General features: G+C 38.4%; 1 protein-coding gene across 1 annotated transcript in view; it reads right to left on the bottom strand.

Annotated features, from left to right (window-relative positions):
* Window positions 1-23,140, bottom strand: part of RSRC1 (arginine and serine rich coiled-coil 1) — a 176,350-nt gene that overhangs the window by 66,368 nt on the left and 86,842 nt on the right. The window contains exon 7 of the mRNA XM_030028844.1: window positions 14,380-14,431. Coding sequence (XP_029884704.1) covers window positions 14,380-14,431 — 52 coding nt within the window. The remainder of the gene's footprint in view (window positions 1-14,379; window positions 14,432-23,140) is intronic.

Here is a 23,140-nt window from a genome sequence, read left to right as displayed (position 1 = left end):
ATGGGACACGAATGCATTTCATCACAGATGAAAATCTTCAGCGACTGCTAAAATGAAAATCAAAAAATTATTACAATCTAGTAGTTTGGCTTGCAGCATGCATTAATCAGAAATCATAATAAATCCACATGCTTCTTCAGACAGCACATTAGTCAAGCAGTTTTGTATGATAACGACATTGACTAATGGGCTCAGAGTTAGAAGGGTCAATCATAAACTCATCAAATGCTTCATTTAATTTCTTAATTTGGACAAACACAATTTGTTTATGGGAAAGATATCAGGTGTTCTTGAATGAATAATGGCTATGAAACCAAACTCCATTAATCAGCTCTTGATTACAAATGACTCAGAGATTGTTTGTTCTAATTTCATTCATTTGGGTCAACAAAGAAAACATGAGCAAACGAAACCACTTGGAGAAAATGGCACACTTAGTTCTCCATATTTAATAAAGTTGTGATAAATATTCTTTCAATAACTGTAAAACAAGAATTTTATTACCCACATGAAATACTACTCTTGGTTCAAGTGAAAAAATTAATATATGTGATTTACAAGAAGATCGTGTAGGCGCAAAACAAGATCTTCAGGTGCTGGACAACTGTACTCTGAAGTCAGAGCAACGTGCTTGTATTTCAGGTTTTCCTGAAAGGATAAATGTGAAAAGCACAAAAATGGCAGGTTTTGATTTCCACTTGCTGTGAAATATTTCAAGAAAATGATGCAATTTAATATCTTCAACAAGTAGGCAAGTGAGCTTAGCAGAATTGACAAGGAACTACGAGGAAAAAGGGCCCATGGACCTGTGTATATCAGGATTCACAAATTCGTGCTGTATTTTTCCAGGCTTTAAGATTTTTAAACCCAGCCTGTACTGCTGCATGCCAGTAGCACTCAGTAATAATTCTGCGCTTTGTTACCGTGCAGAAGAACAACGAAGTTTTTCAAAGTTTGCTCGCGAGACTTGGGGCTGTTTTCAGGAGGAGCCGTCACCGACACCGTCACGGACGCCACGTCCAGTTTGAACTGCCCGCTGCCCGCCACCTTCAGCCTCGCACGTAGGGGTGAGTCCAGGCCAGCCCCCGGACCCTCAGGGCTGCACTTGTGTCCCGTTTGAACCGCCGCGTGCAGACCCTTGCAAGCACGCCAACTTTCCAGCACCGCTCCTCACTGCGCCTCGCAGCCACCGAGGAGTGGTACGAGAGGAGGATTTCCTCTGACGACCAGCACGGGGAGACGCGAATCCCAAAACCCGAAAGACCATCTCTCGGTGGAGATGCCTTCGTGTTCCTCTGCTCCGCGACAGAATGGGCTGCACTGTACAGCATCAATATTAACTCCAGCAATAGCTGGCTCTGAAACTTAGGGCATTTTGTGCAGTAGCAATGACAGAAACGGAAATACCTATCCTTGCTTAAAAGTCTGCCGCCTTCTGTGAGCACATACTTGAACACGATAATGATAGTTAATTCTATATCTGCAGTTCAGGTACCTTTGCTTCACACGCAGCAATGCGTATTGCCGGACAACCCTGAAGTTCTCTCCCAGTTGAAAAACAACAGCAGATAGGGCACTGATTACTAATTACAACTTCTAATCTCAGTCTGGAGCTAAGGAGGAAATGAGGATGACACGGTCACACACGAGACCAAGTTCTGGCACACGGGCTTCATTCCTGCTCCGTCACAGACTGCCCGTGACTGTTGGCAAGTCATTGAAACTCCCTGAAACCGTTGCTCTACCTCCAAAGGGGACTGTGATCTAAAATCCACTGACAGACAGGGAGTATTTATCTATTAAATTACAGGTGCCTCGGCAATGCCTACCAGCTGGAGCATGAGCAAGGCCTCCTATAATGACCTCCATACTCGAAAACTTGCAGCGTGCGCCATCGCGACAGTGAGAAGGAGCAAGGACATTTTCTTTCTTTTCCACTTATTTCTCCCTTCAGCAAGCTGAGTGAGACATTCGGGCACGCTTCACATCTGGCAATTAGACGGAGAGGCCCTAAACATTTAAACACACAATTCATGTCCACCAGCCAGAGCCAGCGCTGCTGAGGGTATCAAGCACTTTAAAGCCCTTTTCTGGGTACCCATGCTATAAAATCCAGCCAAATGCTCTCCAGTTTCACTTGTAGAAAACCTAAACTGAAGGGTGGTAAACATCCAAAGATTTACAAGGTATACTGTCACGGCGTATCTTAGGGGCACACATTCTGGCTAATGCTTTAATGACCACAGACCAAAGCAGGCACCTATACAGAGAAGATGGCATGACAGATAGGGTAAAATATGAGAAATAAATATTTTGCTATTGGTATTAAGACATAACATTTCCCAAAAGGCATGCTTAAACAGAAACTAGCCACACAACCACATATGGTTTCTGCAGCCAAAACAGGATATAATTAAATTACTGGGCAAAGTTGCTAAATATGAATTGATATAAAACTTAAGCTAACTGAAAAATTGTCTTTGACTTAAGATCAATAGCAGGACTGAAAGATTCATCTGCACATAATTAGCACACATATTTGCATCAAAATCATGTATACCATATGCTACAATATTACTGAAAACCCATTAGTTATAATGTAAGCCTGAGATACTTTTGTTTCTCCATAGCACAAAAAACAGGTCTCAGATAAAAAAATCTAACAAAAAAAAAATTCTAAAAGCTTCAGAATAATTTCTAAAGGCAATAAATGTTCATTAACTAATAAAGTTACTGTAAAGTCTACTTATAGGCTCTGTTTTACATTATGGCATCCCTACATTACCAACTACTGATTGGCTTTTTAAAATAGAAAAAAAATATACATTCTACAAAAACGGTTCAAAGCATTATTTTTTTTTTAATCTCTTGTAAGAGCCTAAAAGAGGTTCATGAAGTGAATGGCTTTTAGACACCAATACAATGGTATTACAAATTGCAAAAGTGAATTATTCTGTTTCAAACATATTTTATTCTCCACCCAAATTCGTTTAATTAAAATTCTGTATTTTTTCAGCAATCATGAAAATGAAGTTGAATTAATTATTGAAGTAATTATTGATTAATCAAGTGTTTACTTTGCTCACCAATGACACAAAACAGCTGCACTTCAAAATCACATACTCTGTAAGGACAAGACCATTAATATGTTAAAAAAGTAATTACTTGGAGTAATGACTCTTTTTTATATAGTTGTCGCTTTGCATGCAGAAAGTATTGTTTTTTTAGTACTCTAATGAGATTATGTAGCTTTGCCAACAAATTAGGAGCAAGTAATGTATGAAGAAATGTATTTAACTTCCAGCTGTATAAGCACTTGTGCATGGCTATGGAGCTCATTGGTGTAGACGATCCGGGTGAGTTCAACTACTTTCTGCATCTTTCTGAAATTCAGTCTTAAAATACCTGCAATTCTCCTAAAACACACAATATAAAAATTAGCTACCATAAATTTATTCCAATATACATTTTCTTAAATTTTTTTTTAATAATTTAATTCTTATATCGCTCAGAGTCTGTTCAAAAGTGTTCTTTCTGCCGAGGTCGTCAACTAAATGGTTTTTGACACAGAAATCTGCTGAGTAGGAATCAGCAGTTGACCTAGAAACTGGGTTCACTAACTCCATAATTAGATGAGTTTCCTAAATTAGCTAGTTTTCAAGAATAGGATGAAATCTTCCATCTTCAAATATGTACCTACAGCAGAAGGATACACTATGAAAATCTTGGGAAGTCACTCTAAGCTGAGGATGTGCATCTGCCACAGTGATACTGTCTGAGCAGAACTGAGCAGATGAAAACGAAAAAATTAAGCATTTCACCAACCAAGAGTTGTGAACTAATCTGTAGAGTACGGGGACAGGATTATAGATGGAAGAATAAACGTTCAGATCCTTAAGGAAAGGATGAGCTCAGTGAGAGCCCTGAAGTCCAGAGAAGATTACCCTTTTCTGGAGCTATGGAAAGCCACACAACCTTTTACTCCACAACTCAAGACAGACAGAGCATTCAGTACGTCAGATGGCAGCAGAGAGAAATCGGACTGCACAGCCTACTTGGATGATTTGGGAGACATTTCAGAAGTGTAATTCCAGTTCATTTACGTCTGAAAGAATCGAGACAGGGAACAATAACAAACTTCACAGACTGGTGCAAACTCACCACAAATCAAAATTCCCACCAGGGTTTGCAGTTTTGTAGACACTGAAAGAACCACCACCCTTCCTCTTCTTACAGTGAGATATCGTCTATGAATCCTTCAGACATCAAATGCTTTGTTACGAAATAACCATAAAGCTTAATTATCAAAATAGAGACCAGGACCATTCATCAATTTTTTCAAACTGTAGTCTTTCATTAGTCTATATATTATGCAAATCATATTCTTGAAAATTAAATCTTCTATTCATGTCTAGACTCCTGGAATATAAGGAGAAAAAATCAAGACCATTTTCTCTACTAAAGAACACCTGTATTTGTTGTGATCTCGCTAGTACAAAGCTTAAAAAACCTAGACTGAGGCTGGGTAAAAAAGTCTGCGAATGGGAAATTCAGGTATGTAAACATACTAACGAGTACACAAAATTCTTGGGAAAAGATGCAGAGTCTTTGGACTCATTTTAGTGGATGAAACTGCAGCTTTATTTATAGTGATCCTGTAGAAGGAAGAGCCTAAAAAGACACTCAGAAGACTTTTGGATTGCCTTAAGCACCTGATGTCCTCTCCAAAATCTGGATGCAACAGAAATCAAGGTTCTTGCCTGCCTACAAGAGGCCGGATTTAAGATGGTGTTAAACACTTCCAAGCAATAATTTGTGACTATAACAACAAGATGATAACTTTTTGTTGTTGTTGAACAATGTCCAAAGGAATTCCATGGCATCAGCTATTTTTAGGAAGTCCAGGAAAGAAGAAAAAAAAAAAAAAAAAAAAAGAAATAATTCACTGTAGAACAAATTGTTGAAAACACATATTCACTGAAGAAGAATAAAATGCCCTATGAACTTCCTGTGTTAAGTTCTTCCTTAAGTTTCTGCATGATCTTCTGGCAGAAAAGTACTTCTGAGGGACTTCAGTTTTACTTGGGGGGTTAATGGAGCGACACAAAGGAAAGTAGAACAGTTAATGAAATCCACAGATGTGGTTTCTTCCGTTTATCTCCAATAATGAACCGAGAGAAGTGGGGGAATATTCAGACCTCCTACCAAAGCCTCTACTAGTTGGCTCTAAGTGTTTGGGCAGACAGACAAAATAAGACATTAGGCTGATGAACATAATTCAGATTTGGTACTTTGGGTACCAATAAACAGCATGTTCAGTCTCTCTTTCAGACCAGTGGGAGAAAACATCACCCAGGTCAGATACAGCTGGATAAAAGCAATACTCTGTTGCTACTCAGTCATTCAAGAGTAGTCATAAAAGTAGGAGTCCAAGAAACTTGATCGTTATCTCTTTGCATCCTAATTGGTATGCATGAAAGGATCACCATGTATGCCTGCATATCAGTTAGAAAGGCTGCAGATGGAAGGAATCTAGCTCATTGCATTAGTTTTTTGCAATTCACAAATGCAAGACACTACTGTTTCCTATATTAACCAATGACAAATAACCTCTCTGTTTAGTACAAACCACATTTAACCAAAGCATTAGTCACTACTGCCAGCCCAAATCTTGATCAGTGCCTATCGTGGTTTAACCCCAGCCAGCAACTAAGCACCACGCAGCCACTCACTCACTTCCCTCCCCACACCCAGTGGGATGGGGTCAAGAATCGGAAGGAAAAAGGTAAAACTCATGGGTTGAGATAAGAACAGTTTAATAGGACAGAAAGGAAGAAACTAATAATGATAATAATAACTATAACAGAATGACAATAATAATAATAAAAGGATTGGAATATACAAACCAAGTGATGCACAGTGCAATTGCTCACCACTCGCAGACCGATGCCCAGTTAGTTCCCGAGTGGTGATCCCTCCCAGCCCCACTCCCCCCAGTTTATGTACTGGGCATGACATCACATGGTATGGAATACCCCTTTGGCCAGTTGGGGTCAGCTGTCCCGGCTGTGTCCCCTCCCAACTTCTTGTCCCCCTCCAGCCTTCTTGCTGGCTGGGCATCAGAAGCTGAAAACTCCTTGACTTGGTATAAACACTGCTTAGCAACACCTGAAAACATCAGTGTGTTATCAATGTTATTCTCATCTAAAGCCAAAACACAACACTATACCAGCTACTAGGGAGAAAATTAACTCTATCCCAGCCGAAACCAGGACAGTGCCAAACACTACACCTGTGTCTGTGGTTGCCCATCCCTGTACCAGTCAATTCTTAATGCTAACATGTGCAAATAAATAGATAATTAGCTTAGAATTTGAAAAAAAACTATCATTGAGGGTGTATTGTGATAGCTACGCATCACATCTACATTTTCAGAACAACTGTTTTATCTTTTCTCCACCCACCTTCCCCTTCATTTCTCTCTCAAGTTCTCAGTCTCATTCTCAAGTTTTCTGTATCACTTGCTCACATGAGGAATAGAGAGGCAAAACAGCAAAACCTTCTACTCCTGACCAAACCTCAGGCATAAAATGAAGATATAACACAGGAAGAGTATTGAAACAACAAAGGCATTAAGCAAGAAAAACCATAAATGGCAATTTCTTGGGGCTACAAGCAATTAATGCTTGTAGTTGAAACCACAGCAGCAATGGGAATGACAGTTTCTCCTCAATTTATTTCTGAAAACATGAAAAAGTTTCTGGCCTCTTCAGGACAACCTTGCAAAGTGAGTTTCATGAAGTCCAACCTAAAACTTCTTTTAATCCACTTGTCTTTTTTTGTTTTGTTTGTAACGTTTTAACAGCTGGTCGTCACCATAAGAGCATGATACAAATTTAATCTTCAATAATTACTACATGCTGTTTTGTAGCCTGCAGTATAACAAACCCCAAGGTCCTGATCCTGTGCCTGAAAGCCTTCTCGGAGTAAGGGAGCAGGAGGCTGTCAACTACAAGCGCTTGCTGGCAGCGGCACCAGTGACCAAGTTACCTGCCATGGGATGGGGCCAAGCTATTTAAAAGACGCAGCCATTTGATGCAGCTCTTCGTGTCCTCTGCCCGGGTCCCTGGGCCTCCTCTGTGCTGGAGTCCGGGGAGGACGTCCCACCCGAACCCCGGGGTGCTCGGGCATCGCGCTTGCCTGTGCCCACATACACGTACCCAGGTCTTGCTTGTTTGGTGGTGGTTGCCTCACGAACGGATTCTTACCCATTCAAATTCTCCTTAGCTTGGGGTTCAAGAAATGCTGCACAAAACACTTCTAAAAACATTTTTGGCGCCCACATCCATGTTGTCATATAGAGAAAAGGTAATTCAATAAGACATCTTTGCTCATAGAATTGAGATTTTTATATAAATGAAGTAAAATTCAATTATCCAAAGTGTCAATAGACACTACTCAAAACAACTGTTTGAAATTGATAGAAGTAAGGATTTTATATTAAATCAAACTGAGGATACCCACATAGTAAGTATATTAATCTCTTTTTCAATATTCAGCAACTTTTAAGCTTGTTATAAGTTCAATTTCTTACAATTTCTGGGGAAAGCATTATTTTAAAAGCTATTTTTAAATTCCCATGAAACAGGTGAAATATTTTACAGATTATTTCATCCTTTCTGCGTGTAAACCAACACGTTATCCATCCTTCTAAAATTGTTTGCATAATTAGAAATTCAAACTAAGGCCTTCAAGTTTTCAGTGGAAAGAACACAAATAGCAAAATCAAAAGTAAGAAAACCATCATCAAAATGAGAAATCCATAAACATTTTATAAATTGGGCATTCAAAAATAGGCACCAATAAAAGGAAATTTCTCATACTTGTTGCCACCTGCCTGCCTTACTACTTTGCATAGCTAGAAAAGAGCAAAATAGAGGCCATCCTATTTAACTAAACAGTTTTTATTAAAGTAAAAGAAAAGCAAGAATCTATGAAGTAGCAAGTGATCCTATTAGTTCCACCAGACTAAAATCATACAGTCTACGTATGTGGTCCTTTCAGCCACATCTGTTATGAGCCATTTTGATACCAGAAAGTAGAGAATATTTGACTACCTATTTATCAGGCACCGAGTGCAAATTAGGGTTTTTCTCCCCATGGGTAGATTTGAAAAAATGCAATAGGTATTATAAGACACTTGCATTTTTACAACAGCTAAGGCCAAAAATACTTGTTAGATTCAATAAGTTTCTTTTTAAGGAATACATAAAATGTAATAAAGATGCACGGTACAAAATTAAAGGGAGGAATTTGATAGTATAATCCAAAGATAATGAGTTAAATATCCAATACCCAGAACTGCTGCCAAACAGATCTGATAAATTTTAAATGCTTACGATTTGTATTCATCAATTTTTACCGCATATTGCTAATGTCATATTAGCGTGTCAGTTCTGAAGTTTCCTTTAAATAAACTCTGTCAAGAATTCTTTGCACAAAAATGCTCTATTCTTGAATGCTCTTTCAGCCATAGATTGAAATGCAGATTCCAAAAATAGATCAGTCACTTATTTCAACTCTAGACCTTTGAAAATCCAGATCAATTGCCTTTTGTCATCGTCTTTATAAGGAGACTAAGAAATTTCTGCTTATCATCAGAGAAAAACATTCGGACTACTTTGGTAAAGGCAGCAATATTGATAGTTTGAAACATCCACGTGCTATTTCATATCACTACATTTACAGTTTGGAATATTCATCCTTTTTTTAATCTTTATGAGAAAACACAGGCGCCGTACAACAATTTCCGGCACAAATTAACCAGCTTTAGAGTTCTGAGGTATTCTGTCAAGCTTATGGCTTCTAGCAAGGCAGGATTCGAAGCAGGGCAAACTTCTTCCTTAAAATTAGCGATAGGAGCGCGCAAACGTTTAACACAAAACCCCGGCTCAAATCTTCCGTGCTTCTCCGTCTCTCGGTAATGAAGTCTGGGAAAGAAATCACAGACACCCAAGTGGTTTGGCAACTGTAAGTGACAGAAGCTCAGCTAAATCCTCTGTTTACACTGGGGATTAGCCGGGTAGATTGTGCGCCGCAAACTGAGCTGTCGATGGTCAAGGGAACCTGCTCCCTGTCAGCCCGTGGGGCAGCGGCACAAAGCCCGGTCCTGGTAGGAAGTGACCCATAAACGTATCCCTACGAAGGATTTACACAAAGCCAGTCTGCCTCATAGAAACTCCATATGACCATTAACTGGCCTGCAAGGCCTGCCAGGAGGCCTAATTACAGGTCTACAGAGCCCAATAACAAAAGCTGAAGAGCTTTAGCCCAGGGATGATCTGCTTTATACTGACTTGAGAGAGTCCATATAGAGTGACAAAAAGAAAGAGGTTTAGCTTTAAAATTCTCCCAAGAGACAAAGCATTGTAGCTAAGTCTGGAAGGCCCACATGCAACATACTTCAGATAGGCTTAAACATACCACCCTCTCAAAATTAACATTCAACTATTGCCTGCTTAACATCTGCTCAAACATGGCACGTTGCTGTGATATTGTCAGAGGATGCTAAAAGGGCTTTCTTGTATCTCAATATTAAGAAGGAAATAAAGTCGTGCAAATATAAATTTATAGCTGAGACCAACAACTTCTACTGAATGACAGTTTTTATAAATCAAACATCAGTTGCCTTAAAAATTGAAGTGGAATGCTTCAGTATCTTCAAGTATTGCCCTGCTTAATGAGAACAAAGATGCTGACATTAATCTACACCAACAAAGAAAAAAATTATTTAACAAAGTGCATAGCAAAGTTGGCATGAATGAAGGACTTGGAGACAAAACTTCTTGACAGCACTATACCACCTGAATATAAAAATGGCCATCTTCCCCTCCTCCCCTCACAAATACAGGCGAATATTTTTTATTTTACCAGCTCTCCCACAATGAGAGGCCAGAAGTCACAATTCCCATCCCCAAAATGCACCAGAAGAAAAAAAAAAAAAATCCAATTAAAGAGAGTCTGGTTTACTATTTGCTATCTTTTGTCTTTCAGAGAAATTGGTTGTTATTCCCTAAATTAATATCTAAGTAAAAGCAGATTTTCCCAAGGTACTAAATATCTACAATTCCTGCTGAGGCTGATCAGTTGGCCATTGGACCTACCTTCCCTAAAATCAAGCATGTCTGGTGATGAAGCAAGCAGCAAAGAGCGAGGGGAACACAATAATGTGTAATTAACTTTTTAAAACTACGGCCATTGTACTAGAACAGGACTTGGAAAAGTTGACATACCGAAAGCACTTTCAAACCTATATTCTGTAAATCCATAACATAACTAGTGCATTTCAATATACCACTTTCTCTTGCTTAAAAAGCCACAGGGATAAAGCCACATAATTTCCATGTCAATAGGTTGACGTGAAGGGAAAAAAAAAAAAAAAAAAAAAAAAAAAAAAGACACACACACCCCAACCCAACACCTTCAGATTGAGAAGACAACTCTAACATGTAAATATTTCACTGAAACATCAGAAGAAGAGTAAAGCAAAACAAGGACTGTCTAAACCTTTTTGTACCTAAATTCTTTTGGAAATCACACCCCTTACAAAGTGCCTCTTGTCTGTAGCGAATGTGGTACTTGGCATGAAAGCAGGGTTAGCTGTTTTACTAGCCTAAAGCACATGAACAGAGTGCAGCCAGCTTTTGGACTGACATTTCCTATGCTTGGAGAAAGGTTAGGAATTCCTGCTTTTAAATTTGAACAAAATATCCTCAGACATTCTGCGCTCTGATAAAGCAACAGCCCAAATGCCTTCTCTTAAAAAATATGTGTGTATATTGCATACAAATATGCATTTGTTCCTGTGCCCAGTTTGAAGAAAGTACCTGAACTTAAGCCCTGACATCAAATAGTTTTCCCTCAATTCTATATATGTTCCAGGTACTGAGAGAAGTTTCAAATGAAACCGTTATCAACGATAAAGAATTTCTCCCGAACATGACTCTTCATATTCACACACAGGCTGGAGGAGAGCGCAGGCAGCGTAGACGGGGCACTACTCCCAGCAGAGTGCCAGTTAACCTGCCACCATTCCTGCGCTATGTTTAATTAGTCAATATAAGTCATTAAAGCTACATTCTATTACCATTTCCAGCACAGACAAATGTGATAAAAATTAACTTCTCCACTTCAGCCGGGACTTGTTGCAAAGTTGTATCATTACTTACAGGCAGTTTCTTTTCTCAAAATGAATGTCCAATAGCACACACATTCAATTTTTCCACATGTACACAACAAACTTACATCCCAGTCTCTCTTCCCTTTTTCAACAGAATGCTTTAATCTACAGTAGCAGCTCTGACAAAAGATATACATCGGAATTTAGACCATTTGATAGGGCGAAACAAAAGGGAAATATAGAGAGTAAAATAAAGAAAATAAACTTAAAATATCATGAGGATATGGCGAATAGCAGATTATAAACTCAAGTAGCAGATAAATGTACTGCTGGGAAAGGCCGTAAGCAAACTTCAAAACCCACCGTCAGCTTCAACTTAAAGTCAGACGGCTCTTACTAAAAGCACTGGTATTTTATAGACAAACTAGCTTTGGTTTATGCACATTAATGTTTGTCCCCTTACACAGTTAGGTACCATTTGCTATATTTGCATTACGTTTATCCAAAGGCATTTCCAGTATATTAAGAACCAAAAAATTTCCTAAGTAAGAAAAGTAAATTTTCTCTAGGTTAATTCTTTCAAGGTATAGTAAGATATGGTAATCTTCAGAATGAAATGAGCAAATATATTTGAATACAAACAATATAAGAAAATGTTAGATTATCGTGGGAGATGGGATATTAATGGCATGGAAATGTCAGGGAAAGGGGAATGGAAATGCCAGCACAAGAGCGTGTCAATAGAGATGAACAACAAAGGGACCTTCCCACATGCCTCACCAACACTTGTTGGTAATTTTGAGCCATTGCAGAAGGTAAGACTGTTTTGTTTGTCCAAACCATAGAGGAGTACAGTGTCATTAACAACCATTAAAATGTAGATAATACGTTTTGAATAAAGCACAGCTTTTTTTCCCCCCACTTAGTGGGACTGGAGCAATTCCTATAATGTGTACAGCCAGATACTCTACAAGTTAATTCAAGAGTTTGAGATGGACGCTGTATCGAGCGCTACATAGGCAAACAGCTTTGTTCATCATTACGAAAGTACAGATTTAAATTTACATTATATTCCATTATATCATACAGCATCGTGCTACAACAGCAACAACAATTAACCTGCTGATTGTGAACTCCTTGAAAAGCTGCTCAGTAACAGTCTAACATAGATGTCTTTTCATTTTTTTAAACTTAAAGGTGAAAAAAGTGCTGATTTTGTGATAAGTAAACACACAAGAAGATATCGAAGTGACATTATTAACATTTCCAACACTCCTCTCACACCAATTTAATAAAAATTCAATTTAATTGACTGAATACAGGACTGGGGGAAGAAGGTGGGGGGATGATCTCATAAATGCCTGAGATTACTAAGACTTAAAGCCAGGAAAGAACTTCTTTCTGTATTTTGGATGTAAGAGAAACAAACAGATTAACTCTCTGGAGTTATTTATGAACAGCTTGCAGCTTCAATCTAAGTTTCAGACTTCAATTGTGAATATTTGAATTTAACGATGTCATAGACCTCTTATATGTTTTTGGAAATTTTTGGGACCCAGGTCATGATGATATACAACCCATAGATATCTTTTATACATTTCCCAGGTGTTAAATTAAAAAATGAGGTGTGATAGATGTGAGTAGTATACACAAATTGTGCTTTTTTAGGTCAGTGCTGTCACATCTATTTTATAATTATATGCTTCAAAGATTTATTAAAAGTTATGGAGAACAATGAATGCATTTGAAGCTACACAATACAAAAGGCTAGGTGCATTTTTGAAAAAAAAAAATATCAGCAATGTGAAAAGATGGGTATTCCTTAAAACAGAACGTTTCCGTAAGGGGGAAAAGTAAAAAAAATGGTGTTTCATGGAAATTGCTGTTTATAAGTTAAAAATACATATATGAGAGATGAAAGCTGAACTAAAGACAAATATGTATTTATCACATGTATGAGACACTGAAAGCTTTCCTTTTTGCGTGACAAACTGACAGAGTTTTAACGGGAAAATTAAAATAAGATACAGAAATTAATTAGGATTACAAACCTCAACACAGACTACCACTTCAGAGCATTAAATCATTATTTTAATAATCTGAAGACAAATGCAAGTACCTAAGGAACATCCACTAATGTTCTATAAAAGGATCATTATTAATTTATAAATTTATTATTATTACCACAATCCTACTGCAGTGGAAGGTTCTTGAGTAATGTTTTCACAATCTTAGTGCAAGTGCATCAAAACACACGCAGCTCTTGTAAATAACCGTCCGGCGAGCGGGTGAAGAGAGGACGCGAACCTCTCCATCGAACGCGGCGAAGAGCCACGCCGCCACGAGGGCGTGCGACCCCCACGGTGGCAAGGAGCAAAACGGACCTCGGTCTGAGTTACACCACGGGTCGAATCCACAGCAACTTCCACAGGGGAAAACCTGGGAAGCGCGTGCCAAAGCTGCGTACTGAACACTATTAGATTAGCAAAAATAAACCAGAGAAGTGGAACTCCTGCCCGTTTGGGAACAGCCATGTCTCTGAGCTTTAACGTGGGCTTCAATACAACACTGGCAAAAAAGGCAGGATAAAAGGAATGATCTCGGCTGTGGTATAATAGGACAACAATTTCTTTAAAGTTTTAGACCTTCCATCAAACTACAGGATTTCTCCAATTTTTATTTAAATTATAGCTAATTAATCCAAAATTAAAAATAGTTACCCAGATATGCATCTTGCCTTCCTTCTTACTAGTGCCAGACTAAATTGGCATGTTTCTCTCTGTAGAGAACTAATATGTAGCTCAGCCTCTTGATTTGAGCCTTTTGGAAAGCTTGCTACATATTTCAGCTACAACTTCAAATAAATAAATATAGATATATATATGCACTAATTCAGTTCAGTGCTAAAAAATAATGAAACAAAAGCAAATTTTTGAGAGTAAAGTCTCAGCAGCAGCAGCAGCATGAAGTCTGAATGCTGGTTCTCAACAGCAAAAAAAATTACTTTTTTTTATCTCCTTACAGGGATTTACTAAGTGCCAGTGATGCTGCACACCAGTTTCATCTTAACCAGAAATTGAAGTGAGCTATGGAGAAAGAAACTTAGCATTTGCCAAACAGAAAAGGATAAAATTACTATCTGATATTACAGAAGTTAAATATAAGAAGAATATAATTTTACTTATAATAGCAACACTTACCAGCTGCCTCAAGAACCAGCTGTAATCTTGCTTTGGCCTGTTCAGCAGGAGTCTGAAAAGAGAGGATTTATAAATCTTCATAACTGTTTGCACATTCGACACGCAAGATCACCCATTACCGACCACGGCGCTGCCATCACCAACGGGGAGCTCTCTCCTCCGCCAGAGACTCAGTCCTCCACGCCATCCAAAGAAACTTCCAGACTGAAACTACTACTCTCATATTTCAGTTAGAAACTATCAGGTAAATTTTCAGAACGGACAGAAAATACCATCTCGATTAGGTAGCGCTGTGGCACCCTGACCAACCTGAGCACCCACAGCCACGGCCAGGCTGAAGCCCACCTCCAGCTCCTTCCCGAGTCCTCCAACAGCAAATCCTCCCCAGCTCCTTGGTGACCCCGTTACACAAAAATACATGGCTACATAAGCATGCTCCAAATCTGGTTTTAATATGATTAATATGGTGAGCTTTTCACACTTCTTCTGTTATCTGTTTTGATTTTTTCCTCTCCTTAAGGTATTTCTTCACATCTGTTGGGTTGAGGAACATATTGTTGGCTGTGTACCCACTATGCTAATTATTCCAAGTGATGTTTTACTGTGTCCAATGTGCTTGCCATCCCTCTAATTTTGAAGCCACTCAAATGTTTTCACAGTTAAATTTATACACAAACCACATTTGTCACGGAGTTCAGAAGTTGATTATTTCTGTAAGCATCTGAAAAGTTTGGGAGGTTTCTGCTCTGCACTAAAAACAAAACACGATGGAAATTTTTGGTGTCATTGTTCAGCTTTGAAAACTCTTCTAGGCAGATATTGCTACTAAAACATTTCTTCTGATAACCAGTCTAAATGTACACCCTTCCAGTTTCACCCCATTAGCCATACAAATGTTAATCAAGGTAATTGGGCAAAGCTCTTCGCTATGAATGTCCCAACCGATGATGCTCTGTGGGGCAAGAAAATTTGCTTTTCTCAAAATCTCTCTCAACCAGAGACATCTCAGATTGCATTGTGCTCGAACACAGACTTTTACAGCAGGATTGATATCGTGTTACTGTAAAATATAATCTGTATAAAATGGCCTCCTACGAATTCATAAAAACCCCACTTTCTGATTTTTATGGGTTTATTTCTTTTTATTTATTTATTAATCCTTTGTTTTACATTATGTCTGTACCTATTAAGAGAGGCTAACTGACGACAAACAATTCAATTCCTACTACAAGAATTTACAGACTGCTCCTTTCATTAGCATGCAATATGAAAGATGTTACATTAATCCACAGATTGAAAAAGGAAATTTAAATGAAGATCCAGATTTTAGTTGTACAAAGGTCTAATATTTTTAGTTTAGAATTTTGCTAGCTGTTTGCACAAACCCAAAATTATTGGGCAAAATTTATTGTTATAACTACTATACCAATGCTACCATTAGAGTTGACCACTAATCTTGGTGGCAGCAAGAAAAATCTTGAAATTTATTGTAAAAATATCTTCAAATTTCTTCCTCTTGCAAAGAACTAATTATTACAATATGTTTTGGCATATTAAATACATCACTAGAGGAAAGAAAGGAGAGGAAGAAAAAGATCTACTTTCCATCCAGAACAAACTTGCCCAACTTACTAAGTTTCAGAAAAGCCATACTTGGGTTTGCGGTTTTTCCATTCCTATGACAACTTCAGATTAAAAAAAAAAAAAATCACCAGGGTTACTTCAGTATGGCAAAATACTGCAGTGCAATTTAGCAGAGAAGGAAAAGTGTTTGGTCTAAAATACTACCTGCGCTCACGTCTTCACATGAACAGTGCAAGTCTTTGTGCAACCCCACCCATCGGTTGGGTTCTGGCATCCAGTAACGCTTACATTACATTAAATCAGTTTCCTATATTCGTCTTGTCCATTCTGTAACAAAGTGTTTGATTGACTTTAATGATCCACCACCCTCAGCATGAAGGGCACAGCACTGCCTGGGCCAAAGTGCATCCCCACAGCCACAGCGGTTTGCACCAGCATCCCCCCAGGCTGCGACTCACTCCTGTGGGCTGCCCAACACGGGCAGCAGCACGAGCCGGCGCATTTCTAAAGCGGCTTTTTTCTGTAAGACTGGAGCATGCCTCAAATGCTATGGGACTGGTTGTGTTAAGAGATACAGTTTTCTATTCTTAAAGCAGTTATCCAGTTAGATATTTAACAAAAAATACACAGATCTCTCAAATAAAAGGATCTCTTCTTTGTGACAGCGGAACAGTCTGTTTAGTGCTATAGACCGGAGAAAGAGATGTTTCACTGACAGTTATTATCGTATTCAGAGCCCACAGTGGCAACATCTAACACCACCACACCAACAATAATTCCCTGAAAGAGCAAATATTAAACCAGGCTCCAGACGGAGGAGAAGGGAAAGCAGCGAGCAGCGGTACAAGTGATGCCTTCCAGCTCTAAACACGAAGCTCCACCAATGCTGACACAACCACTCCCCCCTGCTCTGAAATGCTCCACACAGCTCAAAATGCTCTTTTCCCGCTCCTCTCATGCAGGTATGAACGCGTCTTGTCGGTATAAGGTAGGCTACACTAAAATTCTTCTTTTACTCAGCAATATCCCATTGGAAACTGCACACGCCATTGCTTTGCAGGCATCTTCCCCTTTGCCCTGACTGCAGCCCTAGCACTAACTGATACTCAATTGCTTCGTGGACGTTGGTATACCCACAGGAGAATTTCGTATAGATGCCTTTCTATTATCAATCGATATGCTCTAAACAACGAATGGATAAAGGGTTCTTAAGTAAAGGTTACTAGCTGGGCTCCAGAAAGCATTTGTCCAGCTGGTGGATGAGGCCAATGCTCTGAGAAAATGGACAAAGACGAATTCTTCTGAAAATCACAATTAGACCCCCAAACAAGCTGTTAGCAATGTGTGAGAAAGACTGACTACTGGAGGTTAGTATTGATTTAGAAAACCATTAAGTGACAAACTTCAGAAAGACCCTCAGGAAACTGAAAAATGGTGAAACGATTGGAGTAGGAAACATTATCAGAGTGATGTCGAGCACAAGTTGCAAAATAAACCCTCATACTTTCCTCACGGTCTTAAGCACAACACAGAAGGAAAAGAATTCAAAACAGTGCTAAAAAAAAAAAAAAAAGTACCAAGTATTTATAGAAACAGCTGATGACAGTGACCACTACCTGTAAAAGCAGGAAAGGAATGCCCTAACAGGCACATCGTAAAACGACATGAGGTGCGTCAAGCACCCCTAACAGCAAATTTTACATACGGCAAAAAGCGTCTCGTAACACACTGGAATTATGCTTTAGAAAACTATGGTATTCTATAGGATACCATAAAACAGAAATATCCATGTGATTAGTAGTTGTTATTAATATGTCAAGCAAAAATTTGATTATATGTATTCAATTTTTAATGCAAGCTTTTTAAGGAAGATGTGGCACATCCTTCTTAACTTGTATTTCTTCGCAGTATGTCTACTGTATTACATTGCTACTGCTTTCATAAACAGTATATTTTTTAATAAAACTGCACTAAAAACAGTGTCTCATAACTTTAAATTTGGTGCTTATTGTGTAAAAAAAACCACACACAAGTTGCTTGCCACTAGCAGCTACAGGAAGCAAGTCGTGTGCTTGATGGGCAGCTTCAGACATGCCATCAGTGTCATATTTTGCTTTCAAAATAGTCAATTGCAAGGGGGATTCAGCTTTTAAATTTTACCAAACTAATTAACAGGTTTGAAACAAACACTTCAATTCAGCTACTAGATTTTATTTTTAAAAATCCTCCTGCTACTTGTGAGGCATGATAAACATTTTTGACTGAAAAATAATATTAAAGTGAAAATACACTTGAGAACATTGAGGAAAAAATTTGAGAAACATTGAGTTTAAAAAGAGTCCAAACTTCCGTTTGACCTAATGACTGTGAATATTGTTAAGTAGTGCATGTGGCTCTTGTCAGCATTGGAAAACATTACATTATCACAAGATTCAAGCAGTTAATGATGCTGCAGTATTGAGCTGCAATGCTCTCTTACCTAATTTTTATGAATATGGAATTTTCATCTTGAATATGTCACTGGTGTTTATTGTCCGTGCTAAAACTGGACACATTCAATTCCTCCTATTCACCACTAATGACATCGGTTGGGTATAATTTAACTACAGGACTTTTCTCTCTTATAACATCTCTATAAAAGCCTAACAAACCTTAGTGTGATAGTGATCAGTTTTTGTGGGTTTTTTACACGAATGTTTTATCTTCCCATTTGATAAAGACAAAAATAGCAGTCCTTAAGCCCTCTACATCTCTACCAACAGAGATGAGTGACAGCCCCTAAGTGCCATGCTTCCCACACCAAACATGATCGACATTCCTTAGCTGTCTTAGATACACGTGCTGCCTGAAATTATAATTTAATGTTCTACTTGCAAAGAGGATGTAGGATATCAAATTTGTTTAACAAAAATAGTCAAGTTCGAAATTTAAAAGTTTTTCCACTTACTAATAAAACCAGAATTTCCTACAGGCAATATATTACATTAGAAAACTATGAAGCTATAGATCTCCCAACTTTGCAAGCTAGTTTGCTTATAGCAGTTGAAATGTCTTAATGTTATGTCTCTCCCTGCCCCTGAAGAAAAGGTTTGTGTCCAGGTTTCTTCCTGAAGACAACTCACGGCCTCATGGCCAAACGCCACTGTAACAGTGGCAATAGAGTATGCTCCTGCTCATATTTTAAGGATGATATTAGCACAACCACACACTGCAATTGAAAGTAGAATATGAATTGTAGTTGTGCCAAATACAGATTTCCTCAGCAAGATGTTATTTCCCCAGGTTCAAATTGCTCTTGATGCAAATGTATACAGTAAAATTCCAGTTTAAAAAACAAAATCAAAACAATACCCAAAGGACTCGGCAAATAAACACTAATTAAGTAACCTTATATATGATTTTGAAAGCTCAAATCCATCTTGCCGTTTTAACTCCAGCCTATCATCAGTTTCCTGGGGACATTTATCTAACCCTTCCCAATGCCTGATGAGCTCAAAAGAAGGTTAAGAAAAAGAGTAACAAGAAAAAGAAAGAACAAAACATGAGTTTTCTAGTTGTCTGAAGAGACGGCTATCCAAAACTACTGGGAATACTTCCAAAGCGGGTCAGAAACCTAAAGCAAATCTCATTTGCAGTGAATTCCAGAAAAAGAAAGTTGGCGAGGCTGAGAGGATAAGAGAAATTCCCCAGCGTTACTGCAACCATGACTCTTCTAGAGGCTTTATCAAGTGATTCTGCTTGTACATTCTTCTCAGGCTTGCTTTTCACTCAAAACCAGAGGAATTGTACAGGGGGAAAAAAAAGAAATTAATAATATTGAAGCTAATCAACTCTTCCCACGATTCAGGAAATGCCTGGAAGCGCAGTCTTCTTGCATTTAAACCTGCAAACCCTTACTTGTTTGAGACTCTGGATTGCAGCTGGTAGGCAGCCGCGCGCACGCGTGGTGGGAAGGGCAGGAGGCGGCAGCCACCTCGGGCTGGGAGAGCAACGGGAACTGCCCGAGGGAGGACGTGGGGCTGGAACGTCGGGGGCTCCGTGGCCTGAAGCGACAGAAGGAAACTGGGCTCCAGGCGGGGTTGTGGTTAGTTGGGATGAAGAGGAGAACGGTGTCGCAGGGATAAAGACAGCGGCCCTCCTGTTAAGCGGATGGAGGGCACACGGATAAAGGAGAGGCTCCGCAGAGCAAAAGGAAAAGCGATCGCATTAATATACTGTCTAAACGGTGTCTTCACTGAAAAAGCCACCACATCTCATGAGTCTATTCAACCCCCTCAAACACACTGACGCAGTAGCTTGGAAAGACAAGCTGGTCTTGTCGTTGATGTGCCAGAAGCTTTGAATTAAAAAGTCCCGCATAAGAAAAGAAAAGAAGTAATCGAGGCACAAAACAACCACAGACCACTTCTCACAGGTGTTAGGAACCGCCACCTGTTCCATATTAAAATGGAGACTGGTTTTACAGCTGCACTAGGGATCTGGGAAAGACGTTGAATGATGGCATTCCATCAAATTTACAGGTAAATACAGGTTTTAGGGGTACAGCAGACTGACAGACTTAACCAGATCAAGTGATAATAGGAGCACAGAACGGGAGAAATTGTAATGCTGATAAATACAGAGTAATGCACATTGGGGAGAACTTCTCATCTACCTTACTGCCTTCTCAAAGAACAGCATCAATTCAGGAAAAAACAGTTTAGCATCGCTGTGGACAGCTAAAAGGAGACCTCAATGTATATCAGTAATGAGAAGAGACAAGGAAGAAATGACAAAAATTAAACAAAGGGGATAGATATGTAATTTCATTTTAATATATTCTGTAAGTCAGTGGCCTGCCTTCACCTGAAATATTATACATCCCAATTCTAGTAAATCTATCTCAACAGAAAAAGAGCAACAAAGAACCCTAACCCCAGCTATCTTTTAAATGGAGTTTGATCAAATTATGGAAAAGATTATGTGACAGGTTTGTTTAGCACAGGGATGGTTGGATTCCTTTTCAGTCATTTATTCCTCATTAGGAGATTAAAAAACATGAAAATTACCAAAGAAACTGAAAATAAAGAACTTATTTGTATTAGAGAATACCTCACAGGACCATACAATATTAAAAAAAAAAAAAAAAAAAAAAAAAAAAAGAGGAGATTGAGAACTTCTAATCATCACCTTTTTCTTACATGAGCCAGAGCAAACAATGAATTTGAGAGTGGCAATTCAAAATTGAAGAGGAACATTTTTTCACATTAAACACAAAAAAATTCCCAGAGAAGAATTCATAATATGACTTAATAACAGAGAAACATAATAAGCATATCTGGCACTATTTGAATTAAACTTCTACATTTTCAGACATAAATCAGCTTAAATGATTGGATGTTAAAACGATATTTACGTCTAAGTCAGTGTTTCTTTGCTGATATGATCAATCAGTAATAATACACTCAGATATAGGCTATGGTAGGACCAGTGTCCTGACCTAATATAGATCTACCTGTTCTAAAAAGAATGAACGTTTGAGAAACTGTTGTAATGTATAAATTGGGAAAAAGTACCCAGTAAGAGATGGCACTGATTCTGTTCACTTTACAAACAAGTAAGATTCTTCCCAGATTGCTTCCTGCCCAGAACTATCTTTCTATTATATACCATGAAGAAATGAGAATTTGTCTTTACTACTATCCAGCTGACATATTAGCTGTATGAAAGTGTTCAGCAGCTAAAAATGAAACACAGAAAAATTACATTATATTGACATAGCAGTTTTACACTACTACTACTATGGAGGATGAAATTGGGGAAAGAAAAGGGAAAAAAATATATATATCTGAGGAATTGTCAGGCTGTTTACAGTCTCCAAGAAGCACAGCAGACAACTATAGATACTAACAAGCAGGAATATTTTTTTATTGCAAAATCCCTGGTATTTTCTTACATTCAATAAATAGCCTGAACAGGAACAGAAAACATTTTAACCCCAAGAAACAGTTCATACTCCATTTCCTAAGAACTTTAGGCTTTTTATGGACCTCCCATCAACACATACTAGCTATGGTTTAAGGCAAATTACTACAATGTTCCATTACAGCGTTGAAATAGAACGGAGCGTAACAAAATTGTTGATCTTAAATGTTGTCAGACCTACACAATTATCAAAGCACGATATACATGAATTATAGTGGAGAAAAATCATGTAAAGCATGGAATAATAGTGATATCTGTCCATCAAATACACAGATGCTTTTGGCATTTCCATACAAAAAACAAAGCAGCCACCATCAGCAACATACTAACTAGGAAAGGGCAATCATTATCCCCCCCAAAACAGAAGAGGAGCCAGAAAAGCCACTTTTCCCTTTAATGTATGTAAAGGCCACAGAAAAAATGTGACTAATGATGAAGTGAGAAGTACAGCTTAACTAGCGACACATACACCACACTAAAGAGATAATCAAGCGGTATCTGTTTATGGAAGAAGGCTCTCCCAGCCATTGCCAGGAAAATAGCTGTACCTTGACAGAAAGGTCCAGAAAACTTTTCCAAGCTGTACAGACAGCCCTGTTCAGTCCTACTCCTCCTAGACTGCTGATTTATCAGAATTGGGAAGGAAAGATAACAAAAGGCAATGATATGGCCCAATCATTAAAATTCAGAGCCCAGAGAGGAAAGACAAAATTGTTGGCATAACTATAAAGTCACAGCTATAAAGCTGCTAAACAACTTAATGGAACGTTAGAATTTTCTGTTAAAATACAAAAGAGTATTTTGACTACATGCTTTTCGTCCAACTGAATTTTCATACAAAATTGAGATCAAAGGGGAAAACACATTATATTGTCCCTAAACATAACAGACACTTTGACATGTGCCGTATCTCGAAAGCATAGGATTCAGAAAATCCTTTTCCTTCTATCATCCAGGACATAAATGGTCATTAAAGCATTTGGATTTGTTAACTTTAATCACAGATTCTTACATACACTCCACTTAACTAGGCTTTTCTTCCGAGAGACACGGGTTTCCACAGCATCTTCAGAGAACCATTATACACAAGGTGGTCAGGAAAAAGTGCATCTTACTTTAGATTATTACCCAATCAAAATTTGAGATAAAGTAACAATGGCTTACTGGAACAAAATCAAAGGCAGAAGGCAAGGTTTGTGGCAAATAGCCATGT

The sequence above is a fragment of the Aquila chrysaetos genome, chromosome 10 (genome assembly GCF_900496995.4).
Source record: "Aquila chrysaetos chrysaetos chromosome 10, bAquChr1.4, whole genome shotgun sequence".
In the NCBI taxonomy this organism is placed as follows: Eukaryota; Metazoa; Chordata; class Aves; order Accipitriformes; family Accipitridae; genus Aquila; species Aquila chrysaetos.
Note: the sequence above shows the minus strand (reverse complement) of the source record. Positions and strands in the feature narration are given on the sequence as shown.